The sequence below is a fragment of the Phaenicophaeus curvirostris genome, chromosome 6, assembly GCF_032191515.1.
Source record: "Phaenicophaeus curvirostris isolate KB17595 chromosome 6, BPBGC_Pcur_1.0, whole genome shotgun sequence".
Lineage (NCBI taxonomy): Eukaryota > Metazoa > Chordata > Aves > Cuculiformes > Cuculidae > Phaenicophaeus > Phaenicophaeus curvirostris.
The window spans coordinates 38,989,808-39,015,016 of NC_091397.1; the positions used below are offsets into that span (position 1 = coordinate 38,989,808).

Consider the following 25,209-nt stretch of genomic DNA (forward strand, 5'->3'; position numbering starts at 1 on the left):
CATTGCCACCTACCACAGGGCTTTGCTTCTGCAGAGTTTGTGTTGATTTCCCACACTTTCACACATTGCGCAGCAGACTTAATAATAGAAGGACTGCCTTGTAGCAAGTGAACAAACTTCAGGCTTCCTTTCCTTGGTTTACTTAATCCAAGGTTATCATGCAATGAAGGCATAATCTAGAAAGTATATATCTTTAGCAGACAATTGTGTGACCACTGTCTGTTTAGCCATACTCAACCTAGTATAAAAACTAGCCATTCTGAGTGCTGACAGATGTAGATTTCAGAGCCTCAGGTAACTAGCCAGGTGGTTAGAGTATTTTGAACTCTGTACCATTCGGCCATATCTGACTTATACTCATGACAAATCCTCTTTGAACTTCAATCACAGAATTGAAAAATTCTTACCTAAGGAAAGCACTTCATGAAAACAGCAATAGCTAAGAGCTCCTCTTGTGAAGACCAAGCTGAATAGAAGTGCAGAATTCTAAGGACTCCCTTACACCAGAAGTAAAGAATCAGGATTGCCCTCAGAGTTTGTACATGGAGGAATCAGCCAGGAAGAAACAGAATAACGTAGTGGCAAATAAATTAGTGTGTACTTTGTGCTATTTAACAGCTTTGTGGGGCCGCTTCTCTTTCTGCGGGATACAAATATCCCCCTCCTTGAGTTAACTCCTTTAAACATACATTGCCTGTATCCTGAAGAGGGAAAATATGCTCCTAGTGAGTTACTAATACAGTAATCTGACCTCTACCTTGCACATTGCTGTTTACATCTATCTTCTTTCACTTCGAAAATCGTGGTTGCATTTTAACTATCTCTCTATATATGTAACTGTAACTGGTGCAATTACAGTGGCATTTTACACACATATATGTATAAAACCATATAGAACTGGAACATCTATGTTTGTATTGATAACTTCTCATACAAGCAAAAGCTTGTTTCTACTAGAAACAAACAAGAACAATTTACCCAGCTTGCCTACCTTACAACAAAAAAACCCCACACTTTTAGAACTAGAGGTCCTAAAGACCCTTCTTTCTTTGACACAGAAATTACCTCCTTCATTTCTGTAAAGATGATTGTAAGTCTCAAACTGCCTGCTGTCAAAATAACACTGAAGAACATTAGTGACTCAGAAAACTCCATTACTCTCCACCAGACTTTTCTGGATTTCTTGGCTTTGAGCTCCCACTACCATTTGCACACTACTTTAAATGCTTCCATGCAGCTCTGAAAAAATTAGTTAAAGGAATAGAAAATGCTATGAATATCAGAGGGAGGAGGCTGTACTAGGAACCTCATAGGTCTAACACGTTTCCAGGTACCCTTCCTTCCTTTGCTGCAGACTGAATGATCACAGCAACACAACCGTCCACTTGCCCTGTTGAGCAGCTGATTTGGGAGATTTGCCAATGCCCCTTATAATACGAAGTGTGATTATCTCCTCCCAGCTGAGGCTTGGAATGTTTCTGTAATTCTTCACCGTTCCGAGGACTTTTAACTCCTCTGCATGATATAATCTCCTTACAGCTTTCAAAATTAAGATCTCTTGCTGTACGCTCTACATTCTCACTGTGTGGCATTTGGCCACAGCGAGTAGTCATGCTAATTTGGCATTAGATGCCATGATTCACAGCCACAGCAACTGCATCTCATTATGCCTCTTTTCGGAGGAGGAAATTATACAGCGAGTTATCTCAGGACCACAGAGCTCACTATTACAAGCAGAAGTGATGGATCCAGGTTACCCTAACCTGATTTACTAGTTACCATGGTTTTGCTTCACTTTTTGCAGCCAATGTTTATCTGGTATATCTCCAAAAGATGCATCAGAGAAGATGGAGGAAACAGCTTGCAGTGAAAAGCAGGAGCTAAGTGACAACAACAGAACAGGATCATGTGAATATGGGCTGAGCTTTTACTATATTTCATGGCAGATGCCCTCTATACGAGATTGAGAATGTGGGCACCATTTATGGTGGAAATATGGGAAGGCCAGCAATGGACTTAGAACAGAAACATGAGAAAGCTACACTCTGGAAGACCTCACAGAATAACTTTTCAATTAACAACTGGCAGAGCTGCCAGATGTGAGAAACTGTAGGGCTCTTGAAATACATTGCCATATCCAAGTCAGTAAACCCACACTGCTGGAGGTTTACTGGCAAATCTACTTTGGCAAGAGAGTGAAAGGAGCTTGTGGACCACTGTGAAATACTTACAGGCAGCTGTATCAGAAAGAGTGGCAGGGTCTAAGTTTGCCTGTTCAGATGTTAGCATTTATTTCTTTTTCACTCTTTGCTCACCCTGGTATTCGTTTCAGTGGGGATTTCAGTATATCCTTTACTGCCCTAGTTAGTGAAGGTAGAGAACAGGCAGATTAATTTCCCACAGACAATGACAGAAGTTATCTTTGGCCAAATAAGTAAAACGGCAGACAGGAATGGAGGCAAGTTGATCCTACACATCAAACACCCCTTAAATGGTAAACAAAATCACAACTTAGAAATTTTATTTGCTTCCTGTATATGACTGAGAAAAGGTGAATACTTGGTCACAAACTGATGCCTAACATGGTGACTTCAAGTGCTACCGGGCATCTTTTCTTGGTAAATCTTGTCTTTTGCCAGAGACCTTATCAAAGGGAGAAAAAATTATACTGAGGCTACAAACCCATTAACTTATGTTTTTAGTTCTGTGTGGGCATAATACAAATATAACACAAAAAAAATCTGGAAATCCCATATGGAGTCCTTGTTGATGACTAACACCATGAGCTTATGCCTTCCTCACCACTTACCTCCTTCCTCCCCTTTTTAACTTTTTGATAATCTGTTGCAGATCACAATCCTGACTGTTTGTGTGCTTTCATAATACATTCTGAAACTTTACTAATAACAGCACCCAAATCAAGCTTTAAAGACTGTGTTGCAAAAACATTAAGATACGCCATAGTGTCAAAAAAACTTGATGGAATTTGTTCCTTTCTTTCAGTTTTCTGTGTGGGAATATAGGTCATTTATAGGCTTTACACAAACTATCAGTCTGTTTCCCTTACTTTTTCACATCACCTGCAGTCTTTCGAACTGCTGTGAAACAAATGGCGCTCCCTTACAATTGGAATAACATCCCATCAGCTGTGATGACAAATAGGTACAACTACGGCCGTTTGCAGCTCATCTTTGAGGTCACAGTGCCCTCTGCTGTCTAAGCCACCCTCTTTACTTCTGCATTCATTTTGGTTAAAAAAAACAATAGGCCAGCTCTTTATATACTTCCTACATACAGCATTCTCCTCCCCCGCCCCCCGAATGAACGCATTTATTTCTATTTCAAGATTCACTTTCATCTAGACTAGTAGTCAAAGTATTGCTTGTTTGATCGGAAGGAAAACAAGTTAGCCAGGGCATAGTCTTTTCTTGCTGACTATAAGGCTGCTTTGACAGAGTTGCTGTTAATTAAAATTAAACTACTGATCTATGCAGAGATTGGATCACACCTGAGTTATAAATGTTGAGTAATTCCACATAAGGAAATGCTCTGATATACGTGCATAGAAGGAACAACTGGAGGTGTGTTTCAAGTACAAATTGTAAATAAATTATCTGCCACAGGATTTGTATTGCTCTCGGTGAGCCTTCCAACTCTGCAGATACAAATCACCTGTTACATATGGAGATTTCTTTACAAACTCCTCTCTCCCACTAAAGTTTGCCTTCACCATCTCTCTTCATAAGTAATTTGGGGTACTGTCAGTTGTTTCACTCTTCTTTGAGTATCTCCTAGAGCACCACATACTGTCCTGCAAGTGAGTCTGGGACCATCCCTGTGGTCCCACCAACCCATCTCTCACGCATAACCACAAGACCCTTCGTGGCACTTGCTCCCTCACCTCGAAGCCCCATGTACCTCCACACAAGACATGGGCTGCTGTGCCCACCCTACATCTACTATTAGAAAATTCTATATTCTTTTGATTTTAGTGCAGAGAACTCAAATCAAAAGAAGCATCTACAGCCAACAGAAATCCCTAGCTTGGCTTACTGCTTAAGATGCATGCATCAGGTAGCGCTGAAAGAGTTACACGAGAGAGGGAACATTTCTTATTAAAATATGCTCTTTGTTTCATTTTCTGGACTTTGTTTTTTAAACTTAATGGAACTATTCATTATGCCCAGAGGGCAGCAGCTGACTCATTGTTTACAAGGCAGTTTCAACCACTCCAGCTCCTCAAGGTGCTACAACTTGTTTCCCAGTAGGGGATCTTGTAGCACAATTTCCCATAGCATGACATGTAGGAGTGCAGATTTTCCTTCTGGAGAGATTACATTGATGATATGTATCAATGTATATATTGATAATGGGGTGAAGCCTGAACACAGTACAGCATTCATTTTCTCATGTTAGTCTGATAACGAAATAAGGAGAGTTCACTAAGCAATGCACTTTCAAATGTACACGTACTCATACACATATAAGTCTGTGTTTGCATGCAGGTAGGAATAAGCAGTATCTATAAAATACTAAAAATCAAACAGCACTGCTGAGCATAGAAGGCATATTTCAAACGTGCTTGCCTTTATCAACCCATTTTTTCAATTCAACTTCCACATCATAAAGTCACAGATAATTTCACTGATACTGAGTAGAGCTGAAGCTCCAGAATGAGTCCCAGGGCTGATATGGAAGGAAACTGTGGTCTACTTGTAAGCCTGGGTTTCTCTGAAGAAATACTTCACAGGAAGGATGCTTTTAAAATTACCACTTAACGGAAAGAGAAAAGGGTGTCAAAGAGCAGAAGAGTTTGCTGGATGCGGTGCATTCTTAATGCTGGTTTTGTTGTGCAAGAACACACTGTTAGGATCATTCAGGGGAGCAGAGAAATATAGAATGACTATCAGAAAAAGGTGATACACTTTTAAAAGATGTTTTCTGTTTAAAAAGGTTTCCTTCTCCCCCACCTGCTGAGGTAACGCCTAGAAAAATTCTACCAACCTTTCAAAGTGAAAGAGCTTCATTGCTCACTAACAACATGCAAACTACCTGAAAGCAACTTCATGTTTACATGTTCTATGCATATGCAGAAGTGCATTTTGCAAGCAGCATGGAACCTCCACATTTCAGCTGTCATTATAAGCCTTATGGCCATCAGTGTTAGAAAAGCTGCAGAGGAAAGAATGCAAAATAAATTATGACTGGTTTACTCTACTGTAAACTGATAAAAAAAGCGCTCTTGCGTTATAATGAAATCAGTCAACAGTATTTCATAGCTATGGAAAAACAAAATGTTACACTGGAGTATGTGAAAAGGAGTTTCATATCTCACTCATGAAGTCATCTATGGACTCTAGATAGTACTGGTAAGATCTCAGTTAAAGGAATGTGTCTGATAGCGAGCATTGCACTTCAGGAAAGATGTGGACCCACTGAAGTGTAGGGATTTTTCCTAATCTCCTTTATCCCTTGCTGTCATTCTTATTTTATGATACATCAGCCATTTCCCCCACCAAACACATACATACAGACAGTGAAAAAAAAATCTTGAAGTCTACACAAGGAGAGCATGAAAAACAGTCTGGAGAAGAGTAATCAGAGGCAATGTAATACCAGTTTTCAAATAGGCAAAAGATTGCTACAAGAAGAGACAGAAGCACTGGATGAGGAGTGAAGGGCTGAAATTACAGTCTGGGTCAGGTTAGACCTTAGGGCAAATTTCTAAGGGAAGAGTAGTTAAGTATCAAACGCTTTAGAGAACCTATGGAATCTCCATTGTTGGAGGCTCTTAAAAGCAAATACGATACACATCTTTCAGAGGTAGTTTAATTATAAACTGGTCTTGGCTTGAGCCAAGGACATGATCTCTGAAGATCCCTTCCTGCCCTACTTTTTATTATACACCTGCTAATCCCTCAATGAGCCTTTATGAAAAAGTTTCATCCCAAGTGTCCCGCGACCCAGCTGTGAGCTGGAGACCACCCAGCTCCTAACATACCAAGGAAAATTCTGCTTTTATCCTGAGCTGCCATTCCATGGTCATTTGTCATGAAGGCTGTGTGTAACTCAGAGATTACCAGTCTTCTACAATGAAATACATGGCAGTACCTTGAAATTTTGCCAACACACACAAAAAAAACAACAAAAACAAACGAGAAGAAAGAGAACTCTGGAAGCAGAAGAGCAGGACCAGACATGTAACATTTGCTTGGGATTTTATTTTGAGATGGGCAAGCGGGAGAAGAAAGAAGAAATACTGAGTTTGACATTGAAAACTACCTCAGCTCTTAAAGAGACACTAAAGCTTCACTAATGGGTCTGCCACAGAGGTACTTTGTAAGTACAGTGGATGATCTAAAATGAGTTGGTTACAATGAAGGAATGAAGTTGTGACAATATGTGATTAATAGCATTGAGAATAGGGTCTGTGTATGGGGAACAAGACTAGAAAGGAGCAGGCAATAAGTGTGGAAGAAAATGAAAAGTCATAGGACAAAGAAGGGAAGAGGGAGGAAAGGTTTTATAGGAAAAAAAACACTTCAACGTGCAAATACAGAGGCCTAACTCTAACAAAGATTCTCCTATTTTCAGTGTTTCATATGTTTTTAAAGGAATGCTGTGGGTAGAAATTAAGTACCTAAATGCTGGAGAGACTCTTGGTCCTAGGACCGGGATCCCCTAACCTGCTGCTTCTAGTTGGTCAGAGGCCCTGATGTCTCCCATTTCTGAAGCAGTGCATAAAAGCTTCGTTAGTCATAATTCTTTATTTCTGTGTAATTCAAGAGATTGAGAAGACACCCTTGTATGTACATGCTTTACCTCAGGATACAATAAAAATTGCATTTTCATGAAATTATATCCATTCTATTGCCCACGTTCAAGATGGGGTCTGTCTGCCTCTCATGTGATGGATTTTTGCTGCCTTCCTCTCTTGAACTGACTCTGGGCATTTCTTCCTCCTCAAGGCTTCCACAAATTAGTCCCAAAGGTCTTGTGAAGACTGTGCTTCTCATCCCTCTTCATCATTGTCGCTGTTGTCTGAAAAAGGAGAGCTGCACCCCTTGTAGCTGAACAAAAGGAAAGCTAATGAAGGTGAAGGAGACACCTTATATGAAGAGACTGCAACTGCATCTTCAAGTTTTTCTTACATTTCTCCTGTTGTAAGTTTTACCTCAATGAATACTGTCAGGTTTCTGTCCTCTGTCTACTTTACTATTCAAAGAAGCCTTATCCTTGTCTTACAGTCCCTGTAATTTTATTGGAATTGGTATCTTCTTTCCTGGGGTCTAGCCCTTCTGTTTCCAAAAATCGCCCCAAATATGTCTTGGAAGAATAAAGAGGAATTCAAACTCCATGACCAGTCAAGAATGTGTCTTTACTTCTCAGAGATGGCAGGGCTATGGCAGGCATGTGCTCTTGACTTCAGCATTTCCAGTAGAAAGATCTATTCCCTTTTAACTAGGGAGTCAAGTGGAGACTCTCTGGCCCTCCAGCAGAGTCTGTATTCATCTCTTTCAGGCCATGAATCCATTTCTCTTTGGAAGAAATTGTCCACTTGAATACAGAATCCAAAATCATGAAGATTAGATATGAAAATAAGTTCTTAAGTTCATGATTTTTACTTGGTTACCTACAAAAATAAGTTTCTGGATATGCGATTATAAGTTTTATTCCTAATTCCACTGGACTTATTCCAAATTCAGTTGCCAATTTCAACTTAATTCAGCAGCCACACTTTTCAGGAGTACTATGTTTGTAGTCAGATGGATTCTGTATTAATAACAATTTAGACCTATGGAAACAGTGGAGGGAAAAAGGGGACAAAATACAGAGACCACTGCAAGAGAAAAAAAATCAAACTCTCTTTATAGCTTACTGACAGCATGCTTTTGGAGACTCAAAGTGAAAGTCTGCAAATGTATGAAAATTATTGCCACAAAAGAAGATGCATGCAAACATCTAATCTACATAGTTTTGCCCTTAGTAAGGTGTTAGGTGTGGTACTCTCACCCCGTTTGGCAACAACACGTCCTGAATAAATATCCAGTTACTCAACTCTGGTGTGGAAAGAAAGCCTTAAGTGGGTGCAGACATCTGCTTTAAGCCTTGCAAGGCTTCCTGAGCATTATAAATTGGCTTTTGTGTAAGTGAAAATCAACCTGTGTATTTTCTGACTGGTGTGGTGTTCAGTACATGTTGCAGAAGTATTTTAAGATAACTTCTTTGTCAAGATGTGGACTGATATACCTGTTTTATCTACTGGGAAGAAATTAGACGTAATGCATGTGGATACAAGCTGATTCTTTTCTCTTTCTCAGCATTTATTACAGACAACATTAATATTTACTGAAAATAGGAGTAAGAAAAGTACATCTTGCCACCTATAAGCCAAAAGCACAGTACAGTTCACCACTGCCTGGATGCCATCCAACCAGTAAGTAGAAAACAAATAAAAAAAAACCTACCAAGATAAAAACAAAGCAGAGAAAAGGCTTATCAGCTTAAGAAACATAAATAGGTAGCTGATGCAGGCCAGCATCCTTTCAGTAACTGTGTAGATTTTACACCTGAGCACTTGGTAGAAAATCTGCAAAGATGGACCCACAGCAGACTGGGGGAAAAAAAAAAAATAGATATTGCTACCTGAAAAACAGTTGAAGTAGTATCACGAAATTTTACAACAGTGACAGAGTAGGTTCAGGGGAAAGAACCAAAACAGCACTATTGCTGCAGGGGCTTGATGTCAGGGGGTGGAGGCCATCAGGAATAAGGGAGTTTGGGGAACACCAGCAGCAGTATCTGGGACAGATGGACAATTTTGAATAGACCAAGTCTTTTTTCCCCCTGTTCTCCAGTTTTTTCTTTCTCTTTTCCCCTTTATTTTTGCTGTGCCGCCGGCAGGGGGCAGAGGGTGCCCGTAGGTTAAGCTACGTAGGTTAAGCTGGACGTTAGGGCACAAGTTAAGGGAGAAAAAGATAAATTCGCAGATGCCCATCAAGAAATGATGATGGTGACTGCTCTCCGCCTAGTGCGGCACACTCCATCCTCCCCTGAAGTTGCCTTCTCCGCAAGTTACTCCCCGTGAAAAAGTTCTCCGGTGGCAACACCTGTCCTGGCAGCATTTCCCCCAGCTCTGAAGTTTCATGGCAAGGTTGTGCTGTGAGGGCAAATCTGTGCAAAGAATCGTATGCACGCATGCAGACCTTACAGCAACCTTCCAGTACTTACAGAGGGCTACAGGAAGGCTGGGGAAGGGGCTCTTTATCAGAGAATGCAGAGATAGGATGAGAGGGAATGGTTTTAAGCTGAAAGAGGGGAGATTTAGATTAGATGTTAGGAAGAAACTTTTCCCTGTGAGAGTGCTGAGGCACTGGTACAGTTTGCCCATAGAAGTCATGAATGCCCCATCCCTGGAGGTTTTCAAGGCCAGGCTGGATGAAGCTTTGAGCAACCTGATCCAGGGGAAGGTGTCCCTGCCTGTGGCAGGGGAGGGTTGGAACTGGGTGATCTTTAAAGTCTTTTCCAGCCCAAACCATTCTGTAATTCTATGGGCATCAGCGTGGACGTGCATTGGGCTTGCTACAATGCAAAGCTTCCAATCACTGCAGCGTGGCAGAGAAACAGGCTCATGGCACGGAGCAGCCACAAGCAGAGCGTGCAAAGGGAAACCATGTCTCTACCCATGAAAGGAGGCTGGTGGGGAAAAAAGGCAAGGCTGCTGCAGGCCAGCTGCATGGAGCATCTCATTCCTCAGCAGGCAGCACTCCCCAGTGCAAGCTCCGGCAGCATACTAGGGGTGGGGAAGGAGCAGTGGCCCTCAAAACGCTGATCTTGCCAGTGCAAAAAAGGGTTAAAATCTATCACAGCATCCCAAGCTACAGAACGGGTGTGAAATTATAGACAGTCTCAGATGTTACAGCAGTCAGAGTAGATTTTTTTTTTTGGTGGAAATTTTTTATGGCATCTAACAATAAAAAAGGATGCTAGAATGGCAGTATATTATAACATGAAGATTAGATATGCAAATGAAGGAGCATGACTTAGGACACCATGTGGCCACAAATTCAGTCAATCACCTCATTTTTTGAAAAGAAAGATCTGGTTCCTTGAAATTGACATTTTCAGCTGGAAATAAAGAGGAAACTATATCACAAGTAAAAAAAAAAAAATGCTATTTTGATAGGTGATAAAGTGTCTTAATGCTTCATTTTGAAACTGATGTAAATAACTTGAGGAAGAGTCATAACTAATCTGAGGACATAGTAAAATATTTTCAGTAAATACAACTCTGCACATTTACCTCAAATGTGTAGTTCTTGTACTTCTTTTAAATCAGCCCTTTATGCTGCTCCAAACTTGACTTTTGCATTTTCAATTAATTCCGAATTAATTTTCCCCTAGTTTTTCAATTCATCAGCCAACAAAAAAAGATCTACAAGGCCATTATTTTAGATTCCTAAGTAGAGCTGCGTAAAGTGTCAGTGAAGAAAAGTCACTTTGCCATCACTGTTTATTTTTGTTATGTAAATGGAATAAATTTTCCTAGAAATAAATGCGTTTGCTGGCATAGCAACATCAGCAAAAGTTTTCCTGCTATTTCCAGTCTCAAATATGTTTTAAAAAAATCATTACTTAGCAAGAATCATAAAGGTGTTTTAGATATTTTTATCCTGAATTTGGGAGCAAAATAATTTAAAGTATTACCTCTCACTCCTTTTTTTTTTTTTTAAATGGAAGCTGAGGCTCTAATGAAATTATATTTCTCATGGCCACACTGTTAAGAAAAGCAGTGGAATATCGCAAAACTCACAATAAAATTACAAAATAAAAATCATGAGGTCTCTTGGGGAAGGGGGCAGGGAAAGGGTACCCTAATGTTAAAATGTAATGTTTTAGTCTTAAAATCAGATTATGGGGACTGCAGTCATCCCATATTCAAATTTAAAATTAGTCTCACACCTTAGAGCTCTACGTCTAGATATACAACACGAATGAGGTTGGGTGGGGCAAAGTAAAACAACCAGTTTATAACATTTTGTGGATATAAATAAGGAAACCCAATAAAAACAGCTAAAACCACATTTGTGTTTCATGAACAAGCTCCCTGCTACAGGCTTTTCTATCACAGAGATACGTAGCACTTATTGAAGCAGTTTTGTGCCTGAACTTTATCATGTTTTAGAAACATGGTTTTCCTTACTAGAAAAAGTGCAGACTTACATAGCACTTTTTTTGCAAAGGCTTGCATTTTTATAAAAAAAACCCCAAACCAACTTGATTTCCTCAGAAGCTTAAAGCACTTCTTGCAAGTGTTACTTTTCAAAGAAACTTCACACGGCAAAAATCTATTTTAAGGCATTCCTTAATTCAACATCAGTGAAGTTGGAGAGAAACAAAAATGAAGTCATTGCTCGTTTTAAGATTATTTATGTCATATTCAACTGATGGGGGAAATTTTGCAGAACTCTGTTTCTCTTCTCAATTTTATTCCAGCAGCTTGGTGCACTTATTAATTCTTATGGCTTTCATTATTTAAATGAAGATGATATACAGTTTTCCGTTTCCTTTTCTGGGGTCCTTTTTGTCTTCTCTGAATAATTTCTCCATCTGGGTGCATACGCAGCCTTTGCCATCAATCACAGATAAAGCAGAAATCTATTATTGTCATTCCATTTGTTGTCTTTGTGTGTTTGAATAACTGATTTAGCCCCAGCCATGCAAGTTATTTTATGTGGACGTACTCCAGAGCTAAAGCAGTAAATAGGGAACTAGCAGTGCTAACACAAAACTTAGGATCTGTTTTTCCTGTGCTTAGGCATGCATACAGTGGTGATTTTTAATGTTTTTGTCAATATGGTATTGCTGAAACTTGGATGTAAGATCTGGTTTTCCTCCATGTTACATAATAGAAACCTTCTTCCCAAGATAGAATTGTCTTTTTTTAACCATACTGCAGCCTTGTTTATGATCATGTTACATGTGTGACTTTCAGTAAAGCATTCTTTTTTGTGGCTTGCAAGTTCTCATGTGATTTTAGTTTTTAAAACCTCTCCACTAGTCTCCCGTTATCATACAGCGTATAGTCAGTTCGAAGTTTTATGCTTGGCTCATCAGACAATTCATCTCAAAATTACATGTTATTTGCTTAATTTGGTATTTCTATTTACACTAACTCTAAATATCCACTTGGCTCTTATGATCAGCTTCCAATTTATTTCTACTGTAGCATCCGGACAGTTGCTATTTATGTCTTTCTAGTTTTTCCAGTGTGCTCATTCTGGTGAAAGCATACATCTCATCACAGCTGCACTGTAGATTCACAGAATATATCCAGAATATTCACAGACTATTTCCAGAATAATTCAAGTGTTAAAAATAGTTTAAGTCATAAGTTTTTTTGCGTGTGAGAGAGACCTGAACACTGCAGATCTTACTTTTTAGGCTCCTTGATCATTTGGGGAATCTGTAGCCCTGAGTAGCTCTAGGCATAAACTGACAAGGCACTTCCTCAACATCAAATAGTCAGTGTGTTGGTGGGCAGGAGGGACAAACCAGTCCCAAACCTGCTGCCTGCACTGCTGCCTATACAAAAGCCCTGAAGAGCAAAAAGTATTGCTTTTGCTGTGGGAGGCACTTGAATGTGCAAAGCAGCTGCTCAGGAGAAGGCTGGAGGCACCACTTGCTGGCTGTGGAATGGGCTGATCCTCTGCTTCTCCATGTAATTTTACATTCCGACTTCTCTCGGCTTCTTTTGTGGCAAGACAGCCCATCCCCCATATTTGGGACAGCACAATTCAGTTTTGTCTATAACGCTGAGATGGCAGCTCTGACTTTGAGACAGGTATGATAGACTATTCTTCTGCAATGAACAAAAGAACTAAGCTCCTAAGAAGAGGCTTACAAAAGTAAACACATCCCAAACCCCAAAACCAAACCGAAACAACAACAACAAAAGGAGAGATCAATTAACCTCTGCAAATTAGATGTGTGTTCTTATTCTTGAGATAGCAATAAAAAGGAAATATCCACGTGTTCTCCAACACTTTGGCCAAGGTTGAAAGAACAGGAGAACAAAACCATGACATTATGGTATGGAGCAAAAGAAGCTTTAAAATGCTGTTTCAGGAAGAGATGATAAACTTTTAGGCTGGTTTCTGAAAAAAAAAAACCCAACACATAAACCTTTCAAAATAGCAAATGCTATTATGAAGACTTTCAAAACAGGACATAGAAGCATGATTCTTGCTAAAATTAATGCGAGCTGTGCATCTACATTTATAATGGCTTTGAAATCTCAGCCTATATTACTTAATAGTCTTTTTCCTCATCAGGCATGTAGGAAAGAAAACGTTTTCTGCCATTGAAAACACAAGTAGTTGTCTGTCTGAAACTCCTGGAAATCATACCAACTCGTCTTAAGTGCTAGGCAGGCTATACAGTACATAATAATTCATTTAACAGCAACTGAAAAAAAGTTTAAAGCCTTGTAAAGGAAATTAGGGGCACAAGTGTTAGACTTTTATATGTTCATACATAAATGCACAAGGTTCCTAGTGCACTGTAAAATGAAGGAGCAAAGAAGGCCAAAGGCTTTAACTATCTACCACAGTCTAATCATTCCTTAGCAACACACTGTTTGGGGTGACTATGTTAACTGAAAATGCAGTTATTAAATAAAATGAGGCTGATAAATCTCCTGAGTAGTACTAACTTATTTGCAATATCATTGAAGATGAGTAGTATGACTGGTGTCTCCAGTCTAAGAGCTCTGACATTCAGAGGAAGGTAATTGAAGCCTGCCATTTCAAAGCCCTGGGTACATGTTCACATTTTATCAATGCAAATTTTTACAGCCAACAATTTACATCAAGATAAAAATAATTCTTTTGGCTGCTTTGGGATCAATGCATGAGAGAGCACAAGAAGAAATAATAATAGATTTGTAAGTGACTGTGTATCAACCATGACTTCACGACAGAGAGTAGGATAAACAGAAAAACCCCTGCTCTCTCCACAATCAGCTTTCACACCGGAGAACAGCAGTGAAGACCAATAGAATTTTTGTTTCATAAAAGTATACAAAAATGCAGGTACAGAAAGGAGTGATTTTTCATAGAAAGATGCCTGATTGAAGGCAGTGCCATTCCAGCAGCCCCTATTAAGCACAGACTTCCAGTCTATGAATCACAACTTATTCCAGCTCTGTGAGAACTCAAAGAGAAAGACAGTAGATTCTGATGACACTCAACACCTCAATGATTTACTATTTTACAGTTAAAATTATGGCATGCATTGTCCCTAGAAGCAATGCAGATTAAATAAAGACATTGTGAACTTCTCCAGTTCTATATTATTGCTTTCAGGACATTTTAAGATGCCATAAGATGAGACCCAGATAAAAGGGCAACAGTAATTCTGGTTTGAGGTGACAGAGACATGAACGCATTGCCTTTGGAAACGTAGATAACAGACACAGGTAAAAGACAGATTTTTTGCTACATACTTCATCCCTTCTATGAATCTGTCAGAACAACTAACTAGAAGTTAAGCATCTAAACAGAGAAAAGCTGCAGCTGTTTAAGAAACTATATAATCTCCACCTTTTGGTCTATTATTTTCAATAAAGATTAGCAATTGTAGATTCAGTTGCAAGTATTTGCCCTTCTTTAATTCACCTTACTGCTTGAGCTACTCCCCTGCAATAGCTAGCTGAATTAAAACAAAGAGCTAGCTGAGTACCCCCTGCATATATGAAGGACAATCATTCAACTCTGATGAGTTGAATTTCTATTTCTTCTAATTTCTATTTCTTCTAATTATTCTTCTCCAAACACAGGAGAGCAAAGAACTTTGAAGCAGATTCTCATGAAGTTGGTGAAAACATGACTCGAATCCAGGAGGCTTTCTAGGACACAGAAACCTGAAGCCACTCAAAAATTACTGCACATACTTCTGGCAGCCTTCACAATGAGAATAAAAACAACTCGAAGTCAACTAGTAGACCAAAACAATTCAGCATGGTTAGTTGATTTTAACTCAAGAAAAAAGAAAAAAAAAACAGTCAGTCAACACATTCCTGGTATTAAGCCTATTTCCAACATAAAGAGCTTTAAAAACACCAGATTTTGCTAGGTCAGCTTGTAAAACTGTACTTTATATTAACAGAGCCAAGATGCTGCAGTGATGCATTATCTAAAGGCTCTCTGCATTAGGAGAAGTTCTCATCCTGCTCTTCAAAAAAGAAGACAGACTTGTCTGGTAGGCATCCCCATAGGTTTTTCTTAGTCCCTCTGGTTACTACTATGGAGAATCAAGCTTCTGTAGTTCCCACAAAGGGCTCTAGAGTCTCACTGACCAATCCTGACATCAATTACTAACTTTAATAAAAATCTTGGGCATTAGACCACTGAGTTTAATTCTTTATTCTTAGAATTATCATTGTTGATTACTGTTAGTTTTTATATATTGAACAGATAGTGGATAATCTAGATATTTTATGTGTATTTGAAATAGTCTTTTTACTTGCAATTCAAAATATCATTCATTGCTCCATATCTCTAGCATACCATTAAATCAGTACATTCATCAAGCTTCTGCAAAGGAAGTTCACAAAACATCACTCTCCAAATCATTTGTTTTCTGCACTGCTTATCTCCAAGATAGGTAACTTAAATACTAAATACTAATTAAATACTAGATTAAATACTAATCTGTTTTTTAAATGTGAAAGCAAGGCAGCCTACAGTCATCATAACTACTCATCAGTCTCTTCAGACCAACCCTACTGGGAGGTACTTTAGAAACTTCACTTTATTTAATCCCCTAGTTTCTCTCTAGACAGTAGCAAACAAATGCTCCAATTATGCAGGTGTTTGTTGCATGTGCACTTTTTTTCCCAGAGGTCTTGATTTACAAAGCACAAGGTGTTTTACAGTTGCAAAACTACTGAAATACACAAGCACTGATTTAACTTTAAGCAAGCAAGCCTACTGATTTCAGTGAGAACATTGGCATGACTGTATCTTAAACCAGCATACAGCCAGTATTTCTGATTCGCGAAAGTGGCAATGCACACAGTTTTACCTGCAACCAAGAAAGCCCCCTAGCCTAAGGTTAAACAAATGACTTTCACAGCATTGAATGTCTATGAAAGAGTACGTAGGTTTTGCTACCAAGTTGATGAAAGAATATAATACAGAGACAAAAGACATAGATGGTTACCAACTCTGCAAGCTGTCCTCATTTTCATATATTCCAAATGTAAAAGAAATACATTAATGCATAGTACAACTCAACATAGTTAAAAGTAGATTTGAATTACCTTAGGCTGTTCCCTCCTTGCTTACATTCACAGACAAAACCAAATCAAGGCAATAGTACCTCTGACACTACTACAGCTCATTAGGACCTTGCGGCTCTCTGGCCCCTGGAGTTTCTTTGTAAGCCAGCAAAACTTGTGAACTAGCTGCCAACGACCCAGCAGCTGAACTCAATTTGAGGACAAGATAAACTACAGGTGTCTTAACAAAAACTTGTGGAGCAACAAGAGGACTTTGTCAGAAGTTACTTTAAGGAATGGTTCTCATAGAAAGCTTGGAAGTACCTCAAGACATCATTTGTTTGTCCCAAGTCAAGATTACCTTATCATTCTTGACTGATGCATGTTCAACCTGTTCTCAAAGATTTCTAGTGACAGACATTGCTCCTTATCTTCTCCAGGCAATCTAGTGCTGTGCTTCACTGTCACTCTTTGAATATTTTAGATGTCTTGGGTAACTCTTCGTCGCTTTAATATATGCTATTAAAATAGAAATAAAATCCTATTGAATAAAAGCCTGCAGCAAAGGAAGAGAATTTATTCCTTCCTTATTTACACTCTTTGTGTATTTGAAAACTTTACCTTTCCACAATTTTCGCTTCTACAGACTAAACAGATGTATTTCCTCTTCATTTTGTTCTTAGACTATGTTTCCTAGATCTCTGTTTATTATCTTGGGAATCCTTGGGATCCCTATATTTCAGCCACTTCTTTGGGCTCCAGGGGCAAAGCCAGCAGTTTTTGTGAATATGATTCAAAGTACTTGGAAAAAAAATAATTTGTGTAACTATGTACAAAGTATCACTCTGTATGGATCCAAGATTTAGATTACCTTTTGCAGACAAGCAGCCCTACCAGATCTAGTATGCTCTCAGAAAAATTTGTCCCTGTTTCTGCTGCACTCAGTGACTTGGTTGGAGGAAAAACAACAGAAGCAGAAAGATTTGGCTAAATAAGAATGATATATCAAAACACCCAATATTTTAATGAAAGAAACTGAATATCCACACATTTGCACTTCTGTACAATTTTTGTGATATATATATAATTTTAAGCTGTTTACAAATAACATTTAATGCTTCAAATATTACATAATGTTGATATTATACTTCTAGCAGAAATAAATATATTGCACTTAAAAAGAAACTTTCCATTAGATGTTGCTTCATAGTTTATGTTCATAACTTCTTTTTCCATAAAAAGATTTCCCCCTACCCCCACCCCACACACACAAACGCACACTTCAGTACATGGTGAATGTGCTCACGCGATGCATTATAAACAACAAAGTCAACACAGCAAACAACAGAACTGTGGTACATTCTGTTAAAGAGGTTACATCCAGTTTTTTACCTTCCTTATTTTTAAACCAAATCTTTCCTCATGTTTCTGAAGGTACAATAAAAAAAAAATTGTTTAAATGTGCTAAAGGTAAAATACAGCAAACTGTATTTTTTGTCCTTAAACTATCATAAAAAGTTACTTCAGAGTTTACTTAAATCACTGCTTAATTTTCTTTTAAAAAGGTAAAATAAAGAAAAAGAAGTTGTCATTTGATAAACTAGATTATATATGCAAGGACAGTTTATTACAGAGTAATATATAAAATCCTCTGGCAAGCAAGCAAGTGGTTAGTAAAGAAACCACATCTCCTGCAGCAGAAAATGCTCTGTAAAGAACAGTGAGAACAATATCTCACTGAAAACAAAATTAATCTTGCAGTGAGTGAATGTCATCCCTCTGCAGATGATGAATATAAGCGCTGTGGGCACAACTACTTCAAAGAGCCTGAAGTATTACACTGATCTCACTTTTGGTTTTACCCCTCATCTCGCTGTTAATTACTACAATTTATGTTAGCTTACAGTTTTGGAAAGCTCCCCAAGTGTTTGCAATAATTTTTATTGATATTTCTGTTTCCCTACAGTACACACGCATACAGAAGATGCCGTACATAATTAAGTTGCCAGCCCAAATGTTTTCAGTTCAAAAAGAGGTTCATTTCAAATGTTCATTAGTGTTTGCTGGATCTTGGAAGTGGCAACATCTTATGAGTACATGCTCCATGGATAAAGCCTTCTGGGAGGAAATTTGCAGTTGGATTTTTTAGATTGTATTACCAAGTTATGTTAACTATCATATGATTTACCATCTTTGAACTCACAAAGAAGCATTTGCATTAGGAACTCTGACCTTTATCCACTTGGTTTATGGTTTGTGGTTTTTTCTGCTTATACCTAGAAGGGTACCACACATTTTAGTTTTATCTTTGACAATGCCTCAGGCCATGTAAAGCAATATTGCAAACCAAACAGCCAAATTTAAAATAGGGATTTTTAAGTCTATCTTCTCTCAGGGCTCCAAAACTAGAAGAAAAAAGAAATCGGACAAATGCATCTAAGTCAGCTTTGTTAGTCTTTAGGATGCTTTTATTTAGACTAAAGACCTGAGGCTGTAGACTATCTATGGATAAAAGGATAATCTAGAAAACACACCAAAGTACTTGTAACACTTTGGAGGACTGTCTTATCATTCTCTTTGAAAAGCATATCCGGGCACATTCTCTCCACCCTTCTTACAACAAACCCCAGCAACATAAACCAGCACCATTTTGCTCAGCCAAGAGGTCTCAGAAAGGTGAAGAGCACTTCTCGTGGAATATAAAATGTGAATTATACTGGAAAATATACTCTAGATTGTATTTGGCATTCCTACACCATCTACCAGCAACTGATGTGCTGTCTTGAAATTGATAGAATTTTGACAGCAGTACAGCAACTCCTTAAATAAATTACTGAGTTATTGTGAAAGTAATACAGATTTGATTTTTTTTTTTTAGGAAAAGCAATTTCACTCTTTAACCAATCAGTTATAAATTTACTTCACTTTCTTTCAATTGTGAAATCAGTGCTAAAGATGGTTGTAGTCGGGTTTTAGCCTTTTCTTTAGAGTTCCTATATTAGCACACCAAGGGAGGCTTGATCTGACTGGAAAGATCAAGCTGTGGCTTTTGACAGATAGTTCCGCGTCATTTAGAGTATGAAACTCATCACAGAGAATCTGGATGAGGAATTGACCGTAAGTTTTTAGATAGGGACAGTCTAATGCCATATTTTTCAGATGGAAATCACATTTTTCATCATGAAAAGCATTTGTCTTGCATTTAATATTTTTGTAAGTAATGCTGTTAACCTGCAGTTTCATTCTCCAAGAAGGACCTGGAGAATTTTCTCTGTAACAGTATCAGCAGCATTTCCATATACCAAATACTGGCATTTTCAGAACAGGAACTGTGACAGTGCTGAAGAGATTGAAGAGTTTATTTCTCTGAATTTACTTCATGTTCCAAACTCATTTTTTAAATTGTGTAAAAGCTGCCTACTTACTCAACCATGTCATGATGGAAACACCAGCATTAAAGCTACTGGCTTGAATTCTGAATCTAACCATATCCCCTGCAGCTCCAGATAAGTTAACGGATCTGCAGAAGAAAACAGATAAAAGAAACAGAATTCCCCCACAGGCTTTAGTGCTTGTCATCATAGGGCCTTCATGCAACTCTTAACACAAGTGAAGCAACTGAAGGAGCGGGATTAAAATTTGCCTCCAAATCTCTCCCAAAATTCTCATTTCTATGGAATCATATATGTACTTAAAGAGTTATGTTGTTGTAGAGCCAATATCATCTCATTTCCTGAAAAACAGGGGGTTTATACCAAAATGGGTCTAAGTAGACACAACCATACAACATGCACTTTTCAAGTGAATCTGATACCCTAGAGAAAAGCTTAGTATTTGGATACATCAGGTCAAATTCAGTGTCTGATTCTCAGCCATTTAAATACTGCAGAGCTTGGCCTATTCTATTAATTTATGGAACTCATTGTAGTAGGTATGAACCCAGAAACCGTAAATAAAAACCTGTTTTCATTCCCATACAGAGCACAGAAGTTGCAAATTGCCTCAGATTGCATGTGACTTGCCCTGCACTTCACAGAGATGGGCAGGTAGGCATCTGAGTGTACTGCACTCTGCTTCTTGCCATACAATACTAATACACTGGTCAAAGGTAGAGGAGATTAGTGCCAAAAAAAGCCTGTTGTCCATTCTGTGTTCCAGCTTTCCAGCTCTACACAGATCTTCGATAGATGAGGCTGGACTGCTAGTTCTTTCTTCATCAGTAGATGTGTCACAAATGCAACTTGGATGCAACTCTACACAGAAAGTCTGTGTTGACTTATTACTGACAGTGAAAGCCCAGACCACGCCATGCAGAAAACCAGCACTGCACTGGTATATTTTTTGTGCAGTGCAAAAGATTTATGCTAGCTCTCTGCAGAGAGGTCATTTTTTCTTATAGCTTTGCAGTTCCTATGTTGAATCAGACTTAACATAACTAGAAAAAGTGGACAGTACTTTGAATGAGAACCCTAGTTACTAACTGATAAAAGGCAGATATGAATGAAAAAAAAAATCACATGTGAAGTTCTGCACTGATCGTTTACCAAGGAAACTCCACCGTTCTAACGGGACATGGAAAAGCAGGCAGTAAAACCCTCATATTCCTGGCCAAAGACTTTGTATAACAGCCATGAGCAAATGCAAAAATATCACAACAAGTAGAAGGATACTCCAATGCCATTCATCTTATCCCAGTCCATTGCTTATAGTTTGATCTATAGAATCCACGGACTGATCTAGCCTGAAATTTCGTTAGCTTGTTACACATTTGCAGCTAGAAACAGGCCCTCAGTGGCAAGCACAGCAATAAACAAGCATTGATTTAAAGATTTTATAACTTTGGTTCCTAAGTTTAAGTAACAGATTTTCCCAGACCAACATTTTCCTTCATTATACTTTAAATTGACAGTTAAAATGTTCCTCTTAGGATGCAGGACCAACTTCTCTTTTAGACTGAAGGCCAGAATACACCATTACTGTTACAGTCCTGTAACACAGTTCTTTTTTTGGAACCAATAAGTTTTTTGTGAAAGAAACAAAGAAAGAAAGAACAACTTGTTAATAATATTCTCTTTGAGATTATAGTATTAACTAAGAAATACTGCTCTTGGTGAATATAAGCCAGTCTTTTAAAAAGGACAGTGGCCTTCTCCACTTTGTCCTGTTCCCAGCAAATGTGTGCTGAGATAGCCTAAAACATGCTCGAAGTTATAGCAACACATTTTTCTATTCAGATGCTCATCAGTCACAAGAAGAGATGAAGATGAGTAAGAGTATTGCCTTTTTCATAATTCTTCTAGCATATGAAAAAAGATCTATACACAATTAATTTGTACACTGCTGCACAAACATAATCTCCTTCCACTAGGTATAATGCACCTTTGGAACAAGCTGCACATGACCAAAAGTCCCGGGAACTTTAGGATCCATTTCAGCTGTATTACACATAGATCTCTGAGCAGCTCCAAGCTGCATGTTCTCTTCTTGTGTTTCCTCAATGGAGGAAACTGTATCCATAATGCATTTTCTTAGCTGTTTTTTTACGAGTTCAGGGCTTCTGCCACAGACCTTTCAGGAAAGTCCCTTGTATTTTTCATACCGAACTTGCACATTTAAAATCTTGTGTATGTCTTGTCTTACATGACTCATACAAACGGCGTCATCACTGCGGAGGAGTGACGCAGTCCCTGGATAGCTGCATAAGGACCCTGCTGAAAATAATGGTGGTACCTAGGCATGTGGAACGAAGGGAAAGTGGGGCCACTACCTTGCATGGAGCTGGCTATAGCAGAGGGTGTAAGAGGCATTCCCAGACGGCTGTACGGAGGCAGAGATCCTTGGATTGGATGAGGAATGGGTGTAGCTATGGATGCACTGCTGGTACCCAGGGCACTCAAAGACTGTGGATGCTGAAATCCAGGAAAACTGGTTGAGGAGGATACCCAGGAACTGAGGGACAGGTTATCAGATGTTGTAAAGGCTGACCCTGCAAGTAAAGAGAAAGAATATCTGGCATTGGCACTGCAACACACAAAGCTGGTAAAACAGCAGAAAGGGAGAAAAAGTGTTTTTCACAGCAAGGCTGATCTTAATAACAAGTTGTCATTGGAAACACTTCCCAAATACTCCTCTCTCCTTATATCTTCCTATATATTATCATTTGCCAGTTGCTGTCCTTTAGCACTACATCTCAGGTGAATTACCATTTTAACAAGTTGGTTGCAGTGGCTTGAACATTAAAACCAGCTTTGTGACACTGGACATTTTGGGTACTGAACACTGAAGAATCTTGTAATGCTACTGCTAAACACTGAAGTATCTGATATGCAACCTCACTGCACTACAGCCCTGTTTTGAAGACATGCTTGTAGCTTTTTACATCAGATCCACAGCAGAACGGGTTAATTTTTTTTCTAAAATTTCAGTCTGGCAAAACCAACACTGAATGACCTGACTTTTTGCAAAACACAGAAACAAAAAATTCTGAAATGTCAAAACATTTGTTATTTTTCCAACTGTGCACAGTTCTCTAAGAAACAACACTAATGCTAAATCATAGTAAAACATGCAGGGTTTTAAGTGAAATGCACACAAACATTAAAAACTCGTTCTCAGGGTAATTACCAACTTGTGATCAAACGTTACATTTTTAACCTGAAAAATTCCAAAAATGTTTTTCAAAAATCTTCTACCTCTTCAAACACTTTTTCTCTGAAGATTGCAGAATAATTAAAAAAAAAGGAATTCTTTTTTTCAAGTAGAACTAATTACATATTTTATTTTGACAGTAAAATTTTTGGGAAACAATAATTCATTTGAATAATTATACATGGTCATTATCAAATAATGTGGTGACAATGTTGCCTTTCACCTCTGCAGTTCCTCTACGCATCTGGTCATCATCAGATGTCTGATTTCTAGAAATGGGGAATGCAATAAACTGCTATACATGAACTTGATTTTTATTCCTATTCAAACAATAATTCAACCCATGTCTCTTCTGTATTTTCTTTCTTGTCCAATTTTGTCCATTGAGAAAATGCTTCTTGCTTTAAGAAACAAATTTACTGGCATGAATATTTGACAGAATATAATTTCAAGCCAGTATTGCAAAACATTCTGAGACAACAAATTTTAAAACAGTTACTAGTCTGATTCCAGAAGACAGGTTCATCCAAACTGTGAAAAGAAAAAATATTAAGACATCTATCTGTGAAGGTAAACTCACTCGAACTATGTATACTAACCAATCATAGCCACAGACCCAACCGAAAACTATAAGAAAACAACAATAGAAAGAAAAAATGCAAATTACCATTTAAAAAAATCATAAATCATTTCTTTAGGGATACATTCTCAAATCAGAAAAAGAGCTACTCTTGATTAATTCCTCCTCTGCTTAATTAAACAAGTAAAATGGCCCAGTAACAGGAAAGAGAAACTGTGTTAGTTCAGCAGTAGAAACAGACTTGAACCAAATCCTAACTTCTGGGAAGTTAGGATCCAGAGCCAAAATACACGGCTAACACTATACTTGCAGATCAGAGCAAAACTCTTTACAAATCAGAGGATATGTGAGCATTATTGCACTACAGGGAAAGTGGGATGTGAATATGGATCTGCCTAGAAGGTTTACATTTGGCTCTGTTCCAGGTGGCTACCATGAATCCTGTGTGTGGATGCTGGAGCACAGGCATCCGGATATTACACGTTAAAAAATTTTAATTGGATTTACATATTTCATATCTGTTAATTCCTTTGGAATAAGACTTCTTGTGATGACTACAATACTGAAGGCTAGCCACTTCTGTCTTTAGATAGCTGAAATCAGATGAGATGAGAATGCTCTGGATAAAATTAGAAATAAATAGTAGTGACAGACCTTGTTTGTTACTTCCTTACACCAGGGAAAATGAAATTCTTAGAGAGGTGTCTTGCTATGAGCACTTCTGGCAAGGGAAGAATTTAACACTGCCTTCAACAATGACTGGCCTAGGATCTAAGCTGATGTGAAGCAAGGTAATCCCCCAGAAGTATGTGAAAAGATGGCATTGTACCAGCCGAGGAGTTGCTCCAGAAACTCCGTAATCTAAGGAACTGCTCTTGGAATAGACATGTATGAACAAGCCCACCTAATCACGTTTTGCTGAAGAGCAGCTTGTGGTTAAAAATAAGTGTGTTTTCCCTGCACAAGTCCAAAGAGCTTATGACCAGAAATAATGCTCTTATCTTAGTGACACTGTATGAAGTTAGAGGACAACACAAGGGCACAGCCAGCCGGAAGGCAGAAGAGGCTGTTGCATATCAGGCAGGTCACAAAGTCAGCCTGCAAAGTAAAAGTTTATGTTCTTTCCAGTGGCAAATTACGACAGATGCAATTTGTCCAGCGAGTATCATCAGAACAACTCTGCTTTGATACTACTTTTGTGTCCGCTAAAGTAGACAAATCATTTGATAAAGCATTTAAGGTGAATTTGCCACAGCAGGAAATGCACCTTTTAGAGACTAAGGGATAACAATTAAACATCAATTTTTTTCAGGGAGCTATGGACTTTTTTTCCTGTAGAGGCGAAGCAGGTTAACCACAAACAGGCTGAGGATGGTCAGAACAAAGTCCTCTATTCACAGAAGGCTGGAGAGGCATAAAGTGGCACATCTACGTGGTGCTTTACAAATGATGCTGAGACTCTGCTAGTGAGTCCTGCCAGGGGATGAGGAGTGTTAACTTGTTCTCTGTACCACAGTAATGAAGTTGCCTGTTTTTCAGCCATCTTGAAGAGGAAGCAGATAGTTCTCCTCTGCTGGCAAAGGCTGTATAAGCATCTCTAGAGCTGCCAAGATCCTGAACTCACCACCCACACCAGTGCCACGGGCATATCAGATGTCCAGAAGAGCCGTAAGGTAACAAATATTATTTCTCATTATAG

General features: G+C 38.6%; 1 protein-coding gene across 1 annotated transcript in view; it reads right to left on the reverse strand.

Moving 5' to 3' along the window:
* Positions 1-20,415: 20,415 nt before the first annotated feature.
* The window catches only part of TBX20 (T-box transcription factor 20), a 34,320-nt gene continuing 29,526 nt past the window's right edge, over positions 20,416-25,209 (reverse strand). Inside the window, exon 8 of the mRNA XM_069859834.1 lies at positions 20,416-22,268. Within this exon, the coding sequence (XP_069715935.1) occupies positions 21,928-22,268 (341 nt within the window). The 3' untranslated portion in view covers positions 20,416-21,927. The remainder of the gene's footprint in view (positions 22,269-25,209) is intronic.